This window comes from Chelon labrosus (genome assembly GCF_963514085.1).
Source record: "Chelon labrosus genome assembly, chromosome: 17".
Taxonomy (NCBI): domain Eukaryota; kingdom Metazoa; phylum Chordata; class Actinopteri; order Mugiliformes; family Mugilidae; genus Chelon; species Chelon labrosus.
In genome coordinates, this window is record NC_140350.1 from 16,174,203 (window position 1) to 16,195,099 (window position 20,897).

At 40.7% G+C, this 20,897-nt stretch overlaps 3 protein-coding genes across 3 annotated transcripts; all 3 read right to left on the bottom strand.

The window, feature by feature from the left end:
• Nucleotides 1-3,711: 3,711 nt before the first annotated feature.
• Nucleotides 3,712-5,493, bottom strand: LOC311502197 (olfactory receptor 8G17-like; the record flags this gene model as incomplete). The annotated part of the gene is made up of 1 exon (XM_084564323.1): nucleotides 3,712-5,493. The coding sequence occupies exon 1, from the start codon at nucleotides 4,660-4,662 to the stop codon at nucleotides 3,712-3,714; it is 951 nt and encodes a 316-aa protein (XP_084420449.1). The 5' UTR covers nucleotides 4,663-5,493.
• An 8,304-nt stretch (nucleotides 5,494-13,797) lies between these two features.
• Nucleotides 13,798-14,914, bottom strand: LOC311502549 (olfactory receptor 8D1-like). Its single transcript, XM_084564822.1, has one exon. The coding sequence runs from the start codon at nucleotides 14,856-14,858 to the stop codon at nucleotides 13,920-13,922; it is 939 nt and encodes a 312-aa protein (XP_084420948.1). The 5' UTR covers nucleotides 14,859-14,914; the 3' UTR covers nucleotides 13,798-13,919.
• Nucleotides 14,915-18,797: 3,883 nt separating this feature from the next.
• On the bottom strand, nucleotides 18,798-20,041 carry LOC311502543 (olfactory receptor 8G17-like). Its single transcript, XM_084564816.1, has one exon. It carries the CDS (start codon nucleotides 19,883-19,885, stop codon nucleotides 18,935-18,937), a length of 951 nt encoding a protein of 316 aa, XP_084420942.1. The 5' UTR covers nucleotides 19,886-20,041; the 3' UTR covers nucleotides 18,798-18,934.
• Between the last annotated feature and the right edge of the window lie 856 nt (nucleotides 20,042-20,897).

Consider the following 20,897-nt stretch of genomic DNA (forward strand, 5'->3'; position numbering starts at 1 on the left):
TGTATTTGGTATTGTTTTTTCTATTAACTTTCTACATAAACAAGCCGGCAGTTAAAACTTATTCAGTGGTCTGTGGTCTGTTATTTCCAAGAACTAGTATTAATCACTCATACGAACCTAGACACTGGTCCTAGCTGTCTGTAAACATTACAGTGCTACATTTATCTCTCAATTTTTATTTTTTACACTTATTTAAGTTCCGTGTGTTTCTGTACAAGAGAGCAAAAGTTACCGGAGTCAAATTCCCTGTATGTGCACACATACTTGGCCAATAAAGCTGATTCTGATTCTGATATCTTTCCTTTTCAGTTTGACAGAACAATGATTTTTCATTACTCTTAGCTAAGTAGCTTGTGTGACTAAATTTAACCAACCTGAAGGAACCAAATACACACATTGATAAAATCTCTCTAAAAACATTGGTTTTTAGGAATAAGAGATTTGCCTGAACAGCTCTTCTGGCCTGCTTAGCCTCCAGGCCTTCCTCCTGAATGGTTTCACCAGAAGCAGGACATCTGGGCCTGCAGTTTGACGGGCTCTGCACACCTCCTTGGCATCCAGGCCGACTCCCATGAATGGCTTTGTTAGGACCTAAACCTGGTGGTGAGCAATGCAGGCTCACCATGCATAACCAAGTTTTGACCACATGGCTTTCTTTGTCTTGCCTTGTCTGGAGACAAAAGAAAGCGGCGGAACCCTAAAGTCCCACAATCCTTCAGGTGTGAAACCTGATCCAGCAGCCACCACTGGCTGACTGTAGCATGTGACCTCTGAGGTCATCAGGTCATATAAAGGCTCTGTTCAGTCTTTGCTATCTCTCTTCCACTCTTACCCTCTTCCACTCTGGAAGCTGCTCAGCTGCAGGTGTCTGCCTCCAGTAGACTGCTAACCAGAGCAGCTACTCCAGGCCTTTCCTCACAGCAGTGACGCGAGAGCCCGCTGAGGAATCTGCACAAGTTTTACTAGCCACCAAACAGAAAGTTTGCAGGCTAACCCTTCAAACAACAGGAGCCACACAGCTTGTTAGCACCGAACTGCTAACAAGCTACTTCAAAGGATCTAAAAAGAGCAGCCAATTTCCCCCCAACATATGCCATCAGGACCACAGGGCAAAGACTGCCTTTCAGCACTGGAACACCAGCTTGGCCCTTCCACCAGGAACCGTCAACTAAAAGAGCAACACATGAGAATATAATATGACCTGGGCCTAGTCAAGCTAAGCTAAGCATAGAACTCTAAACTTTGATTTGATGTGATATTTGTTTGTATTGAGTTGTTGTGATCGTTTTGGTCGTAAGGTTATAGTATAGTCGGCTGTGCCACATTATTAAGTTGATGTTAGTTTAGGTTAACAACACATAGACTCAGGGTCTCTTGGATGCTAAGCTAACCATCCTTCCTCTAACCTGGCACCTCATAAAACACACACTCTTATCACATTTCACACATGCACTCAGCCAGCACATGGTCTGAGTTCCACCACTTGGTTAGCCATCTTCTTTCCTTTGTTCAAGACCTCAAGGCCTCAGCAGCCATTTTGACACACACACACACACACCAACACACACACCCCGCCACACACACTTGTTTAAGGTACACTGTAGATAGATTGTATGTTTTTACTTCTCTTCTTTGTTAATAAATATCTTTTAAACATACCTGTTGTATGTTCAATGTTGCACAAAAGTGAATTCTGCCACCCTCTACACTGTCAAGAACTCCAAATTTCTTCAACCTTAACTAGCTGTTAATGTGGTAATTTTGGTTCTAGTTATTAGTTAATTATTAATCAGAGTTCCAAATTCACAATTTAGTAAATATTATGAGACAGATTTAATGAATTGGCTATCTTTTCTCTTCTCAGAAGGGTGCTGTCCCGAGGTGATCTAGTGTATTTAGACCCAATTATTTAATAATAAATAACTGTTTTTGATAATTATTAATTACTGATGATAGCCAAATCCCAATAGTTAGTGCCCTTCGTAGGCATGGTGATCGTGTGTCACACACAGCTTCACAAGTCAACCAGGCATTTAAGTCAATCTCCTGAACAACTCCACCTAACCTCCTGGTCACCTGTTCACTAACGTGTTCTGTTTCTAGCATTGTCCGAACTGTGCCAAAGCTGCAAACTTGACAAATTTTGCAAGATACTGACAGATCCACGGTACAATGAGTGGCAAATTCTAGATCTCCTGATTTAGCAAGAGGTTTTGGAATCTATAGTAAAACCTTTGGCAGGCTTTTGTGGCCTCCAGTATGACACTTTTAATTGCTCCACCTGCAATCTCGGCCTCTGGCCTGACCCCTGAACCACTGTGTCTGTCTGCCAGGGCCCTGGGCTGAACCCTGGAATGGTTCTGCCTCAAGAAAGGCTTTACCTGCCAGCTTGGACTCTGGACCAACCCCTTGAACTGCTCTCTTGGCCAGCGCAGCCTATGGGTCAACCCCCTGAAAGGTTCCATCTACAAGCTCGGTCTCTGGGCGAACCCCTTGAACTACTCTGCCTGCCTTCCTTGCCTCTGGGATAACCCCCTTGAATGACTCCACCTGCAATCTCAGTCTCTGGTTCAGCCACCTGTATTGCTCTTCCTGCCTGCCTGGCCACTTGGCCCAACCCCTGAACAACTCCACCTGCCACCTCCACCTGTCACCAGAGTGACATCTGGAATACAATGCTTTGCCTATTGCCACCACAACCCAACTTCACAGTACACACAGTACACAGAGCAACATATGACAGATAGTATTATTTATTTTACTTTTCATAAGAAAATATCTCCAGACAAAAGAAAACACAAAGAAAATGGTGCTACTTGAACGTATTATATAGTGGACATGCATATGGATGGGAAATTTGGAAATCTTAAGTCTTTTTTTCAGGCAATGTAGAGATGGCCATACCTGGGAACATTGCATTTCGTGGCTACCATTTTAAACCTAAGCCACTGGAATGCTACACAATCAGTCTGCTTTGTATCACATATAGTTTGTAACAGATATCGATTTTGTATACTTGTGCTGTAAGAGTGAAAAAGGGAAGCATTTGTTTTTTTTTTCTGTTCATTTTCTCATTATTAATTTTCTCATCAAGATTCATAATATAAAATGGCAGCATATGAATAACGAAAATAAACATTATTTTGCACATTCCTTAAGTAGAAGCTGTGAAGCACTGGAGAACACTGAGCAATAATTATTTTGTCCAAAAATCCAGAAGTTACTCAAAAGTATGAAGAACTCAAAGAGCAACAAGGTAAAGATGTCTTAAGCGTAGTTACTATTTTACGTTACATCTACTGTCAATCTATTAAAGTAGGATACTTGAGTTTAAAGTAATAAAACTTAATAATGGCACTGACCTTTGATTTGGTTTAGTCTATGAGGCTACTCTCAAACTACTCTCTTAGAATGCTGCATTTTCTTGCCAAAAGTATGTCAACAATAAATAGGAATTTACATTTTACTAATTTAAACTTATTTGGATTTGACATCAGAACATGGTAATGAGACAACAGTAGAGAAAGTCTTATTTTGTTTGAAATATTTTGCAGCAAACGTATCAATATCCCTTTACTGTTAATATTTTTGAAGAACACTGTATGACCCAAGGCATTATCCTTTATTGTTTTAAGACACTGCTGCAATGTAAAAGCTTATGATCACGAGCATGCTCCTAAAAATAAGAACAAACACAGATAATCCAGGAAATTATCTTTTCAGAAACAGTGAAACTTTTGGGGACTCAGAAAACTTTGACAAGTACTTTCGTATCTCTTTGGACTGAACTCCATAAATAATGGGATTGAGGCTGCCAGGGACAATGTGAAACAAAATGCTGCAAAATTTTCTGTAGTCAGAGTACTGAGGGAAACGATGCAGAGCAATAATTGATATTCCACTAAATATCATAATAAGAAACAAGACCAGATGAGTGCTGCATGTCTTCAAGGCTTTACTGTTCAGAGACTTGTTCTTACTGGTCAGACACACTAATGTGATCTTAGTGTAGGTGATAACCATGCTGCCGATAGAACCCGAGAACAGAACCACAGTGAACGTGAGGCCATAGATGTTATTGATGACCACACTCTCACAGGACAGTTTGAACAGAGAGGCATTATCACAGTAAGGGTTAGTAATCAGAGTCCTGCATCGGTTCAGTCGGACAGTCAGACCAAGCAGAATCGCGACCAGAAGGAAGGCCACTCCCCAGGCAGACACTGTCAGCTTCACCACCATCTTATTGGTCATTATGGCGCCGTAGCGCAGAGGATTGCAGATGGCCACGTATCTGTCAAAAGCCATGATCATGAGGACGGTGTGGGACGTGGTGCCGAACATGTGTGTAGTGAAAGCTTGGACCACACACTCATAATAACTGATAAGACGCTCCGAAGGAGGCTGCAGGATATCTACCAGGAGACGGGGAACCATGATTGAATTCCCCAGTATGTCATTAAATGGCAGGTTGCAGAAAAGCAGATACATGGGCTGATGAAGGTTCTTGTCAATGAATATCAGAACTACAATGCCAACATTAACAGCTATTATCAAAATGTAGGAAAAAAAGAAGAAGAGAAAGACTGGGTACACAGAGTCTTTGGAGAACTGTAATCCTTCCAGCTGCAGCATGACACTGTTGTATGTGTAGTTTTCCATCAGCCTGCAATGATAGAGATCAGAGAAACACTGAATTACAGGAGTGACTAACTAAAAAACACATAAACATCATGCATTTACCAGATAATGTAGTTCCATAACAGAATACAGCAACAAAACTGAAACCTCAATTAAATAACAACTGTCATACATCTTAGATAAAAACTGACCTGCTGGTACTTAACCTTCACCAAAGAGAATGTCTTTCTCGGTTGCAGTTATATATATATGTAGCGGTACCAGGTCTTTTCTAAAGGGAATCATGCTTCATTGTTGACTTAGATACCTGTGGAATGACATTATGAAATCTGGGCCAACCCCCTGAATAGCCTCACTTGCCAGTAGCTTGCTCGGCAATCAGGCTGAACCCCAGTACGTTATCAGTGACCCATCCACACTTCCTGTGTACTCACTAATTAATACTGCGCTCTGCTCTGCCAGTTACTAAGGGCCCGTCCACACGGAAACGCAAAAACGCCGAAACGCAGAAGTTTTTCATCGTTTTGGCCTTTCGTCCACACGTATCCTGTAAACGCATAGCCCTAAAACGCACTTTTCTGAAAACGGGTCCCAGGGTGGAGAAATTCGAAAACGCAGCTTTTGCGTTTTCATGTGGACGGCGAATACGGGGAAAACGATGACGTCATCGCCACACTCCCGAGCAGCCTTCCACCTCCCGCGAGACGTCTCGTAACAACATCAACAACAATGGCGGACTACATGCTAGTTTTCATGCTGGAGAAGATATTGAGCCTATTAGGGTTACTAGGTCAAAATATTATGTTCCTGTGCCACCACGCTGAGCAAAAAAGGCGATTTGTAAACAGTGCTGAAGATTTGTGCGCATGCTCCGCCTCTTCCTCTCAGTTTTTGGTGAATTTCTGAAACTGAAACAGCGCCACCTATAGGCCTGGAATATGAAGTAGCGTTTTGGGTCGTGCTGAAACGGATCCGTGTGGACGCGGATATTTCTTGAAACGATGATCGAAAACGGAGAGGAAAAAGATCGTTTTGGTACGTGTGGACGTGGCCTAAGAAATGTTGGATTTACACCGCACTTATTTTGTTTTTTTCTGGTCTCATGGTTCTATAAATATAATAACTAAAATTAATCTTCTCAGTCACTTGGACATCAGCATTATATTAACTACTAAAATGACAGATACCTTCTTTAATAAAAATATATTTGACGTCTTTTAGTTTGGCCCAAGAGACCATCCACTGCTTTGGCTTCACTTTAGAAGAGCTCTCATGGTGTTGACTTTTTTTTTCACAGTCTAAGGCCTCAACTCATGGGCGTGGTAGTGGGGGGAAAAGGGGACCTCCCTACCCAGGGCCCGAGTAGGGAGAGGGCCCATGAAAATCCTGATTGTTTTTTTTTTTAATGAATGAATTGGGCCCTCCAATTAATTGGTGACATAATGTATTTCAAATATATTGATAACATCAACTCAGAGAATGAACTTTGTGTCACAGACCTCCCAACATACTGGACATTCTGGGGGCCCCCTCTTGGAGACGCAAAATGGTTTAGTCCACCCATAGACAGCGGCCGGCGACAAGTACGTCAGTGAGCGCAGAATGAATGATCTGGAGGCTAGCTGTCATCATGCCGCCCAAAAAACACAAATTGGGGTACCAGAAAAAGAAAGAGCAGAAAGAAAAATAAATAGGGCAGAATGAGGGGAAGCAACTGTTAACTGCTTTCTGTCCGAAAGGTGAACCGAGTTTACTTGTTGTGTAACTGCATCCAATTAACGTAAACGTTGTCGTAGTCCAGAGTCAGTGGGCATTTACTGGGATGTAAATTACATCTTACATCTCGTGTAACGCTTTAGCAAGGCTTTATTTCTTTTTCTGCAAGCTGAAGAACAATTTTATTGAAAGATTAGATAGTTTATTTGATTTGATTCTCTGTGTATAGTTGTTGGCTCCTGGTCAAGAATAAATGTTTTTAAATCAAAATGTGTCATGGATCAAAACGTTAGTACACAAACCAGATGTAGCCTAATGTTTATAGATGTTTGAGCGCAAGTAGGCCAAATGCATCAATTCAGGTGGTGAATGAAAGAACCAGTCATTATTTATAAATAAATGCCCCCAATTTTTTTTTTTTTTTACTCGCAGGCTTCGTGCACTGGCAGGGATGGGGGCTCACTGAAATTAAGAGTGTACAGGGCCCAGAATTTGGTGCTACGCCCCTGCCTCAACTTGTCTAACTTTGAAAAGCACAGCGAACTTCCAAACAATTACGTAACGTTAAACATGTTTTCAATAGGGCCGGGACTCGATTAAAAATTAATTTGTAATTAATTAATCGAAATTAATCACATTTTAATCGCATATAAATATTTGACCTGAGAACAGTGAGAAGTAATTTTTTTCATATGGATTTTTAGTATACCATTGAATAATGACTGAATACATAAGCTTAAGCAACAAAACATTGTCTATTTTTGTTCAACCAAGTCCAACAGACCAGTGCAATTTTGCCATTAAGTGTAGCAATAGCATATTTCCCATCCACGGGGCCAACCAAAGCGGTCTCATCAGCTTCTTCGTTCATGTTCACTGTGGTTTGTTGTTGTGTGAAGTAATGAACATAGACATATATAGATAGACGCGTCATTGACTGTGGAGGGACGTGCCTAAAGCGCCGCCATCTTGGTACAGGGCTCGCAGAGGCAGCGGTGCATGAACATACGAAGGAAAGAGGTACTCCTCAATCTCAAAGTAGAATTATTCGCTGAATTTTGGACCGATTTCCAAACGTATTGAACTGTTAAAAACGTCACACATGTAGCTATGATAAAAATATGGTTTTACTACCCAAATACAATTTTTACTTATTGTTATCAGCAGACTAGCTTCTGACAGAGGATTGTAAAGAAAAGATGACGGACTTCAACTGAGCGATTTATGATCACTTTTATTGTGTAGAAACCCCATTCCTCCATAGATGTAATGCACTGTAGGAGCGAGTGGCCCTGTTCCAAGATGGCCGCCCTGTAGGCACGCCGCTCTAGTAGATGGCAGCGCTCAATGACGCAGCTATCTATATATGTCTATGTTACCATAGACATATACGCGCTCAATGACACGTCTATCTATATGTCTATGTTACCATAGACATATACGCGCTCAATGATGCGTCTATCTATATATATAGATAGACGCGTCATTGAGCGCTGCCGTCTACTAGAGCGGCGTGCCTACAGGGCGGCCATCTTGGAACAGGGCCACTCGCTCCTACAGTGCATTACATCTATGGAGGAATAGGGTTTCTACACAATAAAAGTGATCATAAATCGCTCAGTTGAAGTCCGGCATCTTTTCTTTACAATCTTCTATCAGAAGCTAGTCTGTTGATAACATTAAGTAAAATTTGTATTTGGGTAGTAAAACCATATTTTTATCATAGCTACATGTGTGACATTTTTAACAGATCAATACGTTTGGAAATCGGTCCAAAATTCAGCGAATAATTCTACTTTGAAATTGAGGAGTACCTCTTTCCTTCGTATATACATGCACCGCTGCCTCTGCTAGCCCTGTACCAAGATGGCGGCGCTTTAGGCACGTCCCTCCACAGTCAATGACGCGTCTATCTATATATGTCTATGTATGGTAATGAACGCTAGTTGGTGCTCCAGTATAATCGGTCCGCCGAAACTCATCCAGTGAGAAACGTTCCGCGGTGCAAAAATAAGTGTGATTAAAATGCGTAAAAAATGTTTAGCGCGTTATTTTTGTGTAATTAATTAATCTTAACGCGTTAAAGTCCCGGCCCTAGTTTTCAAATAACCCCCATTAGAATTAACCCCAGCACTCTGGTGAAAGAAGAAACCTGGCTCAACAATGTTTGCACTGGCAGGTAAATACGAAGTGTGAGCAAAAAATTAAACTAAAATCAAGTCGACACTTCCAGTGTGAGCAAATATGTAATGAAATCCAATATATTTTGTTTATATTCGTGCAGTGATCTTTCTCACCTTGTCTTTCTAAACTTGCGTCTCTTTATAGAACCAATTATTAATCAAATACATGATTCATTATGCTAGGGATTCTTTTTTAAAATTACTGAATTGATATAGACTAACAATTATTTGACCTAAAATAAATGAAACATTTTATTAAATATGATAAAATATTTTAGGCATTATCATTTCCACATGACTGCTGTGTTATAATGTCGATATAAAATTGTAAACTGGAGTAACGTTAAACATGTTTTCAATTAGACCCCGATATAATTAACCCCAGCATTCTCAGTTACTCAAAACTTCTCAGTATATTTAAATTCTGAGTATATTTGTAATTACATTTGGCCATTATCTATTTTAAATGCTTTAATAAATTAAATAGAGGAGATGCTCGAAATAAAAAATTCTAACTTTGACAAAGTAGTTGGGCATTTGTCTGTGTCCACCCAAAACCTTGAGAACTGTAGTTGTTCTCATTTTAACCCAATATTTCCACATCACTGCTGCGTCTTAATGTCGATGTACAGGAGTACATTTATTCTGTGAAAATAAGACATAAATTACATGTTTATGAAATCATTATTTTAAATAATTAATTAAAAGAAAATTCATATTATTCAAAAATTCAGAGTATATTTAAAGGTGCCATGTGTAAGAATTGAGGTAAAAATATCCAAAAAATTAGCTACAAGCATCAAAAGAATGAGAAGAAATAAGGGCGATGATGCCATTAAAAAAAATGACAAGGTATAGTGCTGCAGAGATATCAACCTGAATTAGCATGCTAAATTACTAGCTACAGCCCGACAGGTGTCGTAATACCAGTTTCGGCCATGGGAGGCGGTATGCGGGCAACATAACTGCCAGCCAAACTACAATACACGAATAACTTGCACGGCTTGTGGGCGTACTTGAACCTGATGTCAATCGTGTGGAAAGTACAGCCCACTACTAGGCCTACATTTCAGTTCAGGGAAGAGAGCGGAAGAATGGCTGAAGCCCTTGGCAAGAGACCCTTACCACCACCACAACCACCCGCTGCAGGGAAAAAAACGCACTCGGAAGCACAAATAAAATCGGATAAAAAAAGGAACAGAACCCGAGTGAATATTGGCACTGCTTTCCATCGCTGGAGACAACTGATGGACATGAAAGAAATGAGGTTCGACTCCGAACTTGCAACATTTCTTTTGGATTGGTAAGTAAGATGCTGTTAGTATTTCGCTAGAAGTTTGTTTGATATGTTGGTGTAGTTTTTCGGGAAGTTATAACATAAAAATGTTTCGAAGGCTGTTCGGTAAACGTGCTAATGTTAGCAATGGCTAACCGTAGCTGTTAGCGTTTGATAGTTAGCTCTACCCGCAGATCCGATCCGGTTTTCACCTGTTAGGCCATAGATATATATACTGACTAGATGTCGCCTTGACTACTGCTTCTCAACGAATGCGTCAATAGAGACGCCATCTTGCCGCGGGGATCCAACCCCCTTTAATGCATTAGCGTCAATCTAGGCAGAAATTAAATCATCATAAATCGAGCAAAATTACTTTACAAACTACAATGACACAACTGTGTGGACAAATTTCCAACATCTTACCATCATATTACATTGATATAAATACATTCTGTTCATTGTTGGTTTTCATAACTGGCAAAAAAAACTTGCACTAGCATGGGTAACTAACTAACTAACTAACTAACGTTAGCATGGATTAACTACATGCGGTCGTCGACAAAGGACTGAAACATGACACTGAAACAATATAATTTCGTAACCAGAAATATACGTTAATAAACATTCAATGTCATAAAACACATTCTCACCTGTGAAATGTTATCCCTTGCTGTTTGTTTTTTTTCGTTTCTTTCGTTCGAACATCCATATGCAGCACAAAAGTCCGGCACCTTTAGAGTTGATCAGAATGCGGGAAAACTAATTTGGCGCTTCAGATCCCCGCTTCAAGATGGCGGCGGTGTTGACGTATGCTTCGATGCCCAAGGCGACATCTAGTCAGTATATATATCTATGCTGTTAGGCTATCTACCAAGCTGATGCTAAAATGTAACATTAGCTAAGAAGCTTGAAATGTCTTCGATGATAATGAACCCCAAATGGACGCACGAAACTTAACGGAAAACATTGCAAGGTGTAATGAGACCGAATGTTTTTGGTGACTAATGATAACTTACTTAATTGCTAGAAGAGGTATTGCTAATGAAAATCAAACTTGGTATACATAAAAGATCATTATAGGTCCCGTGAGAATCAGTAGTTTGGCTGGCGGTTATATTGCCCGCATACCGCCTTCCATGGCCGAAACTGGTATTACGACACTTGGATATTTTTACCTCAATTCTTACACATGGCACCTTTAAATTCTGTATATTAACTGAAAAGAAATAAACATGGATTATACTGATATCCAACATTACTCAATGTATTTAAGTTAGTAGGACTTCTAAACTGATTTTGAGTTTACGCTACTCAATATAATTAATTTTAGCATTCAGGTGTTGGAAAATAAATTATCACAATGGTATTTCTGCATCTGGCCATGATGAATGTAATTGCAAAGTTTATTTTTCAAATGAGACCTAAACACAGTGCTCACTCTCTTTAATTTGTTAAAAGATCAACACGCTGAACAGAAGAGTTTAGTCAATAGCAATAGTTATGACTTTACAGTAAGTACTGTCATTGCTCTGTACAGTATTTCATCTATGGGCATACGTAGGACTGACAATGAATCAATAACTTATATTTTAGCATTATCTGTATCTTTAATATGTTCAGAGATGAAAAGGATAAGACTTAGTTTTGCACTTGTCTGCATTCATCTAAAACCTTTAGAATCTCCATAGTTCCCATCTTAGGCGTTAACTTACTACAGTAATTCCATATTGCTGCAGTGTTATAATGTTGGAGTTAAAATAAGACAGAAATGATGTTGAAACTGTAGAATTTTACGTACCTGTGAATAATTATTTTAAGTAGCACTTAATAAAGGTTTATGGTTCATTGCTCAGAAGTCAAAAGAATTTGTGCTACTCATAATAATTCATTAATCTGAGCATTCGAGTTTAGCAAGATATATGCAAAAATGCTTGTGGTCATGATAAATGTATTTAAAACTTTATTTTTCAAATGAGATAGAAGCACAGTGCTGTCTCACTTTAATTTGCTGATAGACTGAATAGCAATAGTTGTGACTTTACAGTAAGTACTGTGAGTATTGTCAGACTAACAATAAATCAATGAATTACATTTCCTCATTATCTGTTTTTAGTAAGAGATAATAAGAAAAGGATAGGATGCATGAAATAAGGAAGTCTAACTTTGACAGATTAGCTGTTGCACTTATCTGTGTTCATCTAAAACCCTTAGAGTTGTGTTAGTTCTCATTTTGCTGTACTGTACTCATCCCAGATGTGGAAATTATTTCCTGCATTTGACCTATCCATCATTACTGTGTACATGGCGCAGTGGGCCTGTGATATGTGAACATGTTCTCTAACCACTACTAAACATGAACTTAAAGGGGAACTCCGGCGCAAAATGAACCTGGGGTTAATAACACATGTGTACCGAGTTCGACCGTTCTCTGGTATTTGTTTTCATGTATTTGTTTTGTTAGTCAAATGTGACCAGTTTTCTTGCAAACCGCTATTTAGCGTATAACGCTAGCCCTTCGGGGCACACCGACACATAAAAAGAAATCGCTATTTCTATACCACTAACAAGGCTCACAATATCACCACACTTACACGGTAGCATAACTAGGGTCTCTACATGTAAACCGAAGCATTGAGAACTTTGCAAGTATACAGGCAGTTTATTAAAAAAGGAATACAGTACCGTTCGCGTCCGGCTCGCTTATCCAGGCGGGCGCCATCTTGGGGAAACTGAGCTCTCTTCGTTCAGTGCTCTCAGTGCTTTCTTCCGGCAACAGACAGTTCAGTTTCCCCAAGATGGCGCCCGCCTGGATAAGCGAGCCGGACGCGAACGGTACTGTATTCCTTTTTTAATAAACTGCCTCTATACTTGCAAAGTTCTCAATGCTTCGGTTTACATGTAGAGACCCTAGTTATGCTACCGTGTAAGTGTGGTGATATTGTGAGCCTTGTTAGTGGTATAGAAATAGCGATTTCTTTTTATGTGTCGGTGTGCCCCGAAGGCTAGCGTTATACGCTAAATAGCGGTTTGCAAGAAAACTGGTCACATTTGACTAACAAAACAAATACATGAAAACAAATACCAGAGAACGGTCGAACTCGGTACACATGTGTTATTAACCCCAGGTTCATTTTGCGCCGGAGTTCCCCTTTAACAAAGAACCAGTAAGAAAATGTCAATAGCATGCCATAGGTGTGAGTGTGAGTGTGAATGGTGTGAATGATTATCTGTCTCTATGTGTTAGCCCTGGCGACCATGTCCATAGACTACTAATGTACCCTGCCTCTTGCCTGTCATCGGGTGGGGTACATTAGTAGTCTATGGGATAGGCTCCAGCCCCCCACGACCCTTCACAGGACAAGCGGTTACAAAAGATGAATGAATGAATGAATGAATGAAAGAGAGGGCAGGAAGTAAGGGAATCATGACTGACATGCATTAACATCAACTGGGTTCCTTTGAATTCTATTGTAATTGCATTGAGGCCACAGTTTAGAGAAATATGTAAAGACAGCTCACAAGTTGATGGATTTTGGTTAACTTTGTTGTCTCTCATCAAGTATTTGAATTTTTTTCCCAAATCCCTGATTTCAGCAGCATCAGCAAGCTCTTAAATTCATTGTATAAACCTGCTCAGCACATCCAAATAATTTATGGTACCTTTTTAAGCTGTTGAGATATCTTAACTTCTGGGTCAACTCTGGACGCTGGCAATTTTCAAAAAGAGGTGACAAAGTTACCACAAAAATCATCTGAGAGAGTGTCCTATGGTCAGCAACATACTTACTAATGTACTTCTCCCAGATCTCTAGAAATAAACATTCATCTTTATTTGTTAAACCTTTTTTTATTTATTTATTTTTTTTTTTGCCACAAAATAGTTCTGTCATAACGGGGTTAACTCGTTCTTTTAGTTTTGATTACTTTATATTCATTCATGTAGTTGTAGTTTACAAAACCTGGAGACTAAAACCCTCAGAGCAGCACTGGGGCAATGGTGGCAAGAAACAAACCTGAAGCGCAACCCAGCTCATATGGGCAGAAACATCTGATTGAGACTGGTCATACAGAGACAGAAAAAGAGAGTGAGGTCTTCCTGATTATGGTGAAATTTTCTTTGACACAATAAACTTTGACAAGTACTTTCTTATCTCTTTGGACTGAACTCCATAAATAATGGGGTTGAGGCTGCAGGGGACAGTATGAAACAAAATGCTGCAGAATTTTCTGTAATCTGCGTACTGAGGGAAACGATGCAGAGTAATGAGTGACAGTCCACTGAATATCATAATAAGAAACAAGACCAGGTGAGTGCTGCAGGTCTTCAAGGCTTTACTGTTCAGAGACTTGCTTTTACTGGTCAGACACACTACTGTGATCTTAGTGTAGGTGATAACCATGCTGCCGATAGAACCTGAGAACAAAACCACAGTGAATGTGAGACCGTAGATGTTATTGATGACCACACTCTCACAGGAGAGTTTGAACAAGGAGGCATTATCGCAGTAAGGATTAGTGATCAGAGTTCTGCATGTGTTCAGTCTGATGGTCAGACCAAGCAGAATCGTGACCAGAAGGAAGGCCACTCCCCAGGCAGACACTGTCAGCTTCATTACCATCTTGTTGGTCATTATGGCACCATAGCGCAGAGGATTGCAGATGGCCACGTATCTGTCAAAAGCCATGATCATGAGGACGGTGTGGGAAGCAGTGCCGAACATGTGGGTGACGAAAGCTTGGACCACACACTCATAGTAACTGATGAGACGCTCAGATGGAGGCAGCAGGAGATCTACCAGCAGACGGGGAACAGTGACCGAATTTCCAATAATGTCATTCACTGGCAAACTGCAGAAAAGCAGATACATGGGCTGATGAAGGTTCTTGTCAATGACTATCAGAACTAAAATGCCGGCATTAGCGACCATGATAAAAATGAAGGAGAAAAAGAAGAAGAGAAAGACAGGGTACACAGAGTCTTTGGAGAACTGTAATCCTTCCAGCTGCAGCATGGCGCTGTTGTATGTGTAGTTTTCCATCAGCCTGCAATGATAGAGACACTCAATTACAGGCGTGACTAACCAAAAAAACACATAAACATCATGCATTTACTAGATAATGTAGACAGAATACAGCAACAAAACTGAAACCTTAATTAAATTGCAACTGTCATACATCTTGAATGAAGACTGACCTGCGGTAGTTAATCTCTGCCAAAGAGAATGTCTTCCTTGATTGCAGTTATATTTATTTATATGAAGTGGTACCAGGTCTTTTCTAAAGGGAATGGTTGACTCAGGTACCTGTGATGCAACATGATGTAATCTGTTGTCATGGCTAATGGTTCTCATGCTGCTATAAAAGATGGAAGGCATTTTTGATGAACTTATAGTAAAACATGCTTGGCATCCAGGCCAGGCCCCTGTACAGCTCCACCTTCCCTCCTGGTCAGCTGTTCACTAACCAGTTTCCATTATTGTCTGAGGTGTGCCAAAGCTGCAATCTTGACTTTTGTAAGTTACTGACAGATCCACATTACAACAAGCGTCAAATTCTAGATTTCCTTCTTTAGCAAGAGGTTTTGGGATCTATGCTAAAACCTTTGGTAGACTTTTGTGTTTAAAAGCTGTACTGATGTCAATCGCTGTTTCTCTCTCTTCCCTAGCTCCTTGTCTGTTGTTTTGTGTTCCCAGAGGTCTCAGCTGGCTTGCCCTCCAGCCCCATGCTCGGTACCCTGCAAGGCTCAGCCTGCCTGCATGGCCTCCAAGGCTGAAAGTCCGAATGTCTCTACATACAAGCTCGACTTCTGGGCCAACCACTGAACCACTCTGCCTGTCTGCTTGGCCCCTGGGCTGAATCATTGAATGGCTCAACCTGTCAGTTTGGCCTCTGGGAGAAGCACCTGAATGGCTACATCTGCCAGCTTGGGAGAAGCACCTGAATGGCTACATCTGCCAGCTTGGCCATCCCCTTGAACTGCTCCAACTGTCTGCCCGTCACCTGGGCCAACCCCTTCAACTGCTCTGCCTGCCTATGCTGCCTCTGGGCCAACCCCTGAACACCTCCACCTACAATCCCAGTCTCTGGAACAACCATTTGAACTGTTCTCCCTGCAAGGTTGGCCCCAACCCCCTGAACTTCTCTGCCTGCATTCCTTGCCTCTGTGCAAACTCCCTTAATGGCTCCACCTGCCAGCTCGGCATTTGGACCTACCACCTGAACTGCTCTGCGGGCCTACGCTGCTTCTGGGCCAACCCACTGAATGGCTCTACTTGCCAGCTTGGCATCTGAACCAACCCCTGGAACTGCTCAACCTTCCAGCTTCTGGGCCAACCTCCCGAACTTCAGTAACATCCTACCCTGCCTCTGTGCAAACCCCCTCCATGGCTCCACCTGCCTCTGAGCAAACCCCCTGAACTGCTCTGCCTGTCTGCCTGGACCCTAAGCTGAACCCTTGAACAGCTCCATCTGCCAGCTCCACCTCCTACGGTGAGCTCTTCAGTCAGCAGACTATTTGCCTGCCCCTACTTCTCCTGAATGAATGTTACCTGGATGATGGTAACAAGTGCTAACAGCCCAAGCCTAAGCCTGGGTTCACATCCATTAATCTATAATAACTAGAGCCCGACCGATTTATCGGCAGGCCGATATTATCGGCCGATATTAGGCATTTTCCAAACTATCGGTATCGGCATTTATAATGGCCGATAAATGAATATTTCAAAAATAAAATAAAAACGAAACACCCTTCAACCATGTCATGAGTGTTGGCGTTGTATAGTTTGTCCACCAGAGGGCACCCTACACCGTCCCTGTTGGCAACACTCGTGTATAACGCGCCACACATCCTGCAACCTGCTGATCCAGCCAGAGTCGGGCAGAGAGAACCAGTTATCCGTGAGTAAGATCATCGGTGAAGTGCAGGGGCGGAGTGGCAATCTGGGACTTTTCCCGGTCGGGCGGCCGAAGGATTTACGCAGCGGATCACAAATTGAGCGGCTGCGAGGCGAACGCGACCGGCCTGAGCTTATCAGAATCATTGACGTTACTAAATTCTCCGCCAATAGCGGCCAAATACTCCCCTATTATCACAAATTGAGCGGCCGCGAGGCGAACGCGACCGGCCTGAGCTTATCAGAATCATTGACGTTACTAAATTCTCCGCAAATAGCGGCCAGTGCGGTCAGAATTTTCCCGGTGGATTTTAGTGCCCCACTCCGCCCCTGGTGAAGTGTGTTCATGGTGAGTTGGTCACGAGACATACATTGCTTGAATAACAATTAAAAGAACATCCCCATCAGTTTTCTTAACTCAAATAAGCATGACAAAATTCGTGACTATCATGTCCAGTTTTGCTGCTGTTAAATAAGCCGAGAGTGAAGCGGAATTAGCTAGTAATTACGTTACGTTGTTACAGTGTAGTTGACTGACTGTTCTTTTAACTTTTGACAATGTGACTGAAGTATTTCTTTAATAGCATGACAGTTATAGCAATGAGACGTATCATCTCTCCTTGGCCTGTTATATTGAAAATGTATGTTTTACAATTTGCAGTATGACGTTATCCATTGCTAAATTATGGCTCATCATAGACTAGCTAACCACAAAGCTGTTGTGTTCCTCTGTTCTGTTGTGACAATAAAAGAAACAAGGTTCTTTTTAAAATGCATTATCATATTATTTTAGTTAAAACTTATAAATAACTACAAATAACTAATGTTAGGGAAATCTGTTAGTGTTTTGTTGCGTGTTTCTGAAATTTAAAAAAAAATAAATATCGGCCGATATATCGGAATATCGGATTTTAAAACCAACAAATATTTGTATCGGTATCGGCCTTCAAAATCCTTTATCGGTCGGGCTCTAATCAGAACTAAACTGAGTTTGGAATGTGAGGCAGAATTCCGGTGAGGAAGTTTCCTGGGTGTGTCCCCTTGAACATTTGCCAGGCACGACCAGGTGGGAAGAGTCCCGGAGGTAGACGCAGAATTTGCTTGATGGATTACATATCTGAGAACGACATGAGGTCATGAGGAACTCAAAGACATTACAAGGGAAAGTGACAGTTGGAATACAATGCTTTGCCTATTGCCACCACAGCCCAACTTTACAGTACACACACGGTATACAGAACAATATATGACAGATAGCATTCCAAAGGCTTAGATTTTAAAAATGTAATGCTCCCAAGTATGGCCGGGGACATTTCTCATTTCTGCATTGCCTGAACTAAAGGCTTAAGGTTTCCAAATTTCTCTTCCATATTGATGACTGATTATACGTTCAGGTAGCAACATTTTATTTGTGTTTTCTTTTTCCTGGAGATATTTTCTCTAAAGGTAAAATAAATAATACTATCCTGATGAACAATTAACTGCTTTGTATCGCATATATTTGGTAACAGATATTGATTTTGTATACTTTGTTCTGTAAGAGTGAAAAAGGAAAGCATTGTTTTTTTGTTCATATTCTTGTTATTCATTTTTTCACCAGATTCCTAATATAAAATGGCAGCATATGATTTACACTTAAAATGGTCTTGAATCTAAAATTAAACATTATTTTGCACATTCCTTAAGCTGATTCTTTGAAGCAATAATTGTTTTGTCCAAAATCCAGAAGTTACTCAAAGAATGAAGAACTCAAAGAACAACATGGTAAAGTTGTCCGTTGCACAGTTATTATTTTGCGTTACATCTACTGTCAGTCTATTAATGTAGGATACTTGTGTTTAAAGTAATATAACCATGAATACAACTTGACAATGGCACTGACCTTTGATTTGGTTTAGTCTATGAAAGTACTGTCAAACTACTCTACGCATTTTCTTGCCAAAAGTATGTCAACAATAAATAGAAATTTACATTATACTAATTTAAACTTGTTTGGATTTGACATCAGAACATGCCAATGAGACAAAAGTAGAGAAAGTCTTATTTTGTTTGAAATATTTTGCAGCAAAAATATCAATATCCCTTTACTGTTAATATTTCTGAAGAACATTAACAGTATGACCCAAGAAATTATCATTTTCTAAGACACCGCTGCAATGTAAAAGCTACTGATAATGAGAATGATCCTAAAAATGAGAAACAAACACAGATAATCCAGGAAATTATCTTTTTAATGATGGAGAAACTTTTTTGTACAGAGAAAACTTCGACAAGTACTTTCGTATCTCTTTGGACTGAACTCCATAAATAATGGGATTGAGGCTGCCAGGGACAATGTGAAACAAAATGCTGCAAAATTTTCTGTAGTCAGAGTACTGAGGGAAACGATGCAGAGCAATGAGTGACATTCCACTAAACATCATTATCAGATACAAGACCAGATGAGTGCTGCAGGTCTTCAAGGCTTTACTGTTCAGAGACTTGTTCTTACTGGTCAGACACACTACTGTGATCTTAGTGTAGGTCATAACAATTGTGCCAATAGAAGCTGTGAACAGAACCACAGTAAATGTGAGGCCATAGATGTTATTTATGACCACACTCTCACAGGACAGTTTGAACAGAGAGGCATTGTCACAGTAAGGGTTAGTGATCAGAGTCCTGCATCGGTTCAGTCGAACAGTCAGACCGATCAGAATCGCAACCAGAAGGAAGGCCACTCCCCAGGCAGACACCGTCAGCTTTACCAGCATCTTGTTGGTCATTATGGCGCCATAGCGCAGAGGATTGCAGATGGCCATGTATCTGTCAAAAGCCATGATCATGAGGATGGTGTGGGAAGCTGTGCCGAACATATGTGAGACAAAAGCTTGGACCACACACTCATAATAACTGATGAGACGCTCAGATGGAGGCTGCAGGATATCTACCAGCAGACGGGGAACCATGATTGAGTTCCCCAGGATGTCATTAAATGGCAAATTACAAAAAAGCAGATACATGGGCTGATGAAGGTTCTTGTCAATGAAAATCAGAACTATAATGCCAGCATTAGCGGCCATGATAAAAATGTATGAAAAAAAGAAGAAGAAAAAGACAGGGTAGAAGAACATTCCAGAAACGTTCAACCCCTCCATCTCGAGAGTGAAGCTGTTGTAGGTGAAGTTTACCATTAGCCTGAAGAAACAAAACTGTTTTTAAAGTCACATATGATGATTTTTTTTATCTTCTTTGAAACAGAAAAAGCTGAAAAAGCATTCAGTGTTTTTCCTCAATGATCATTATCATTATGAAGTAACAGTTTATTCTCGGTTCAGTATTACCTCCTTTAGTTGTGTCTTGCTTGTGAGTTGTTTATCATTAGCAGCAAAGCTTTATGGACAAGCTTTATGAATTGGCCTCAGGAGGAATCTGTTATCATGTGTGATGCAAGGGTGAAGTTTCACAGTAAACAGTTTACAAGTTCAGAGTCAAGCTATGTTTAGTGCTGATGTAATGTTTAGTTTTTTACTTCCCAAACTCAGAGGTTCTGCAGGACACCAGGCAAAGATGTACATGTGAAATCTTCCCTAGAGGGTATTGTGGGTTATGGTTGAGGCGTTACAGTAAGGATTAGTGATTAGAGTCCTGCGTTGGTTCAGCCACACCATCAGACCGGTCAGAATCGCGACCAGAAGGAAGGCCACTCCCCAGGCAGACACCGTCAGCTTTACAACCATCTTGCTGGTCAGATGTACATGTGAAATCTTCCTTAGAGGAGGTTGTGGGGTATTGGCGATGGGCATTGACAGGTTTATGGCTGTCTTTTAGCCTAGAAGTCAGACCGACCTCCCCCAATTTGCCACAAAAGAGTCTCTCCGTTGAGAACTGATTTGAAAATTCAAAACGACAGACTGAGACAGACCCCTGATTTATTTAAACTACACCAGGAACTGAACGACACCTGAGTCTCATTACACTGACCTGGAAACACTTCTGAAAAGACAGACTCTAATTTGACCTTGAAATTAACTTGGAATCCCAGACATGCACCTCGATATGTAATATTGGCTCATTTTCCTGAATAAATAAATACACAAGTATAATATTTCTGTTTTATGTGTTTATTTGGGTTCTCTTTGCTGAATGAATGAATGAATGAGTACTTTTGGTTTTTTATTTTATATGTTCATACATTATGTTTCT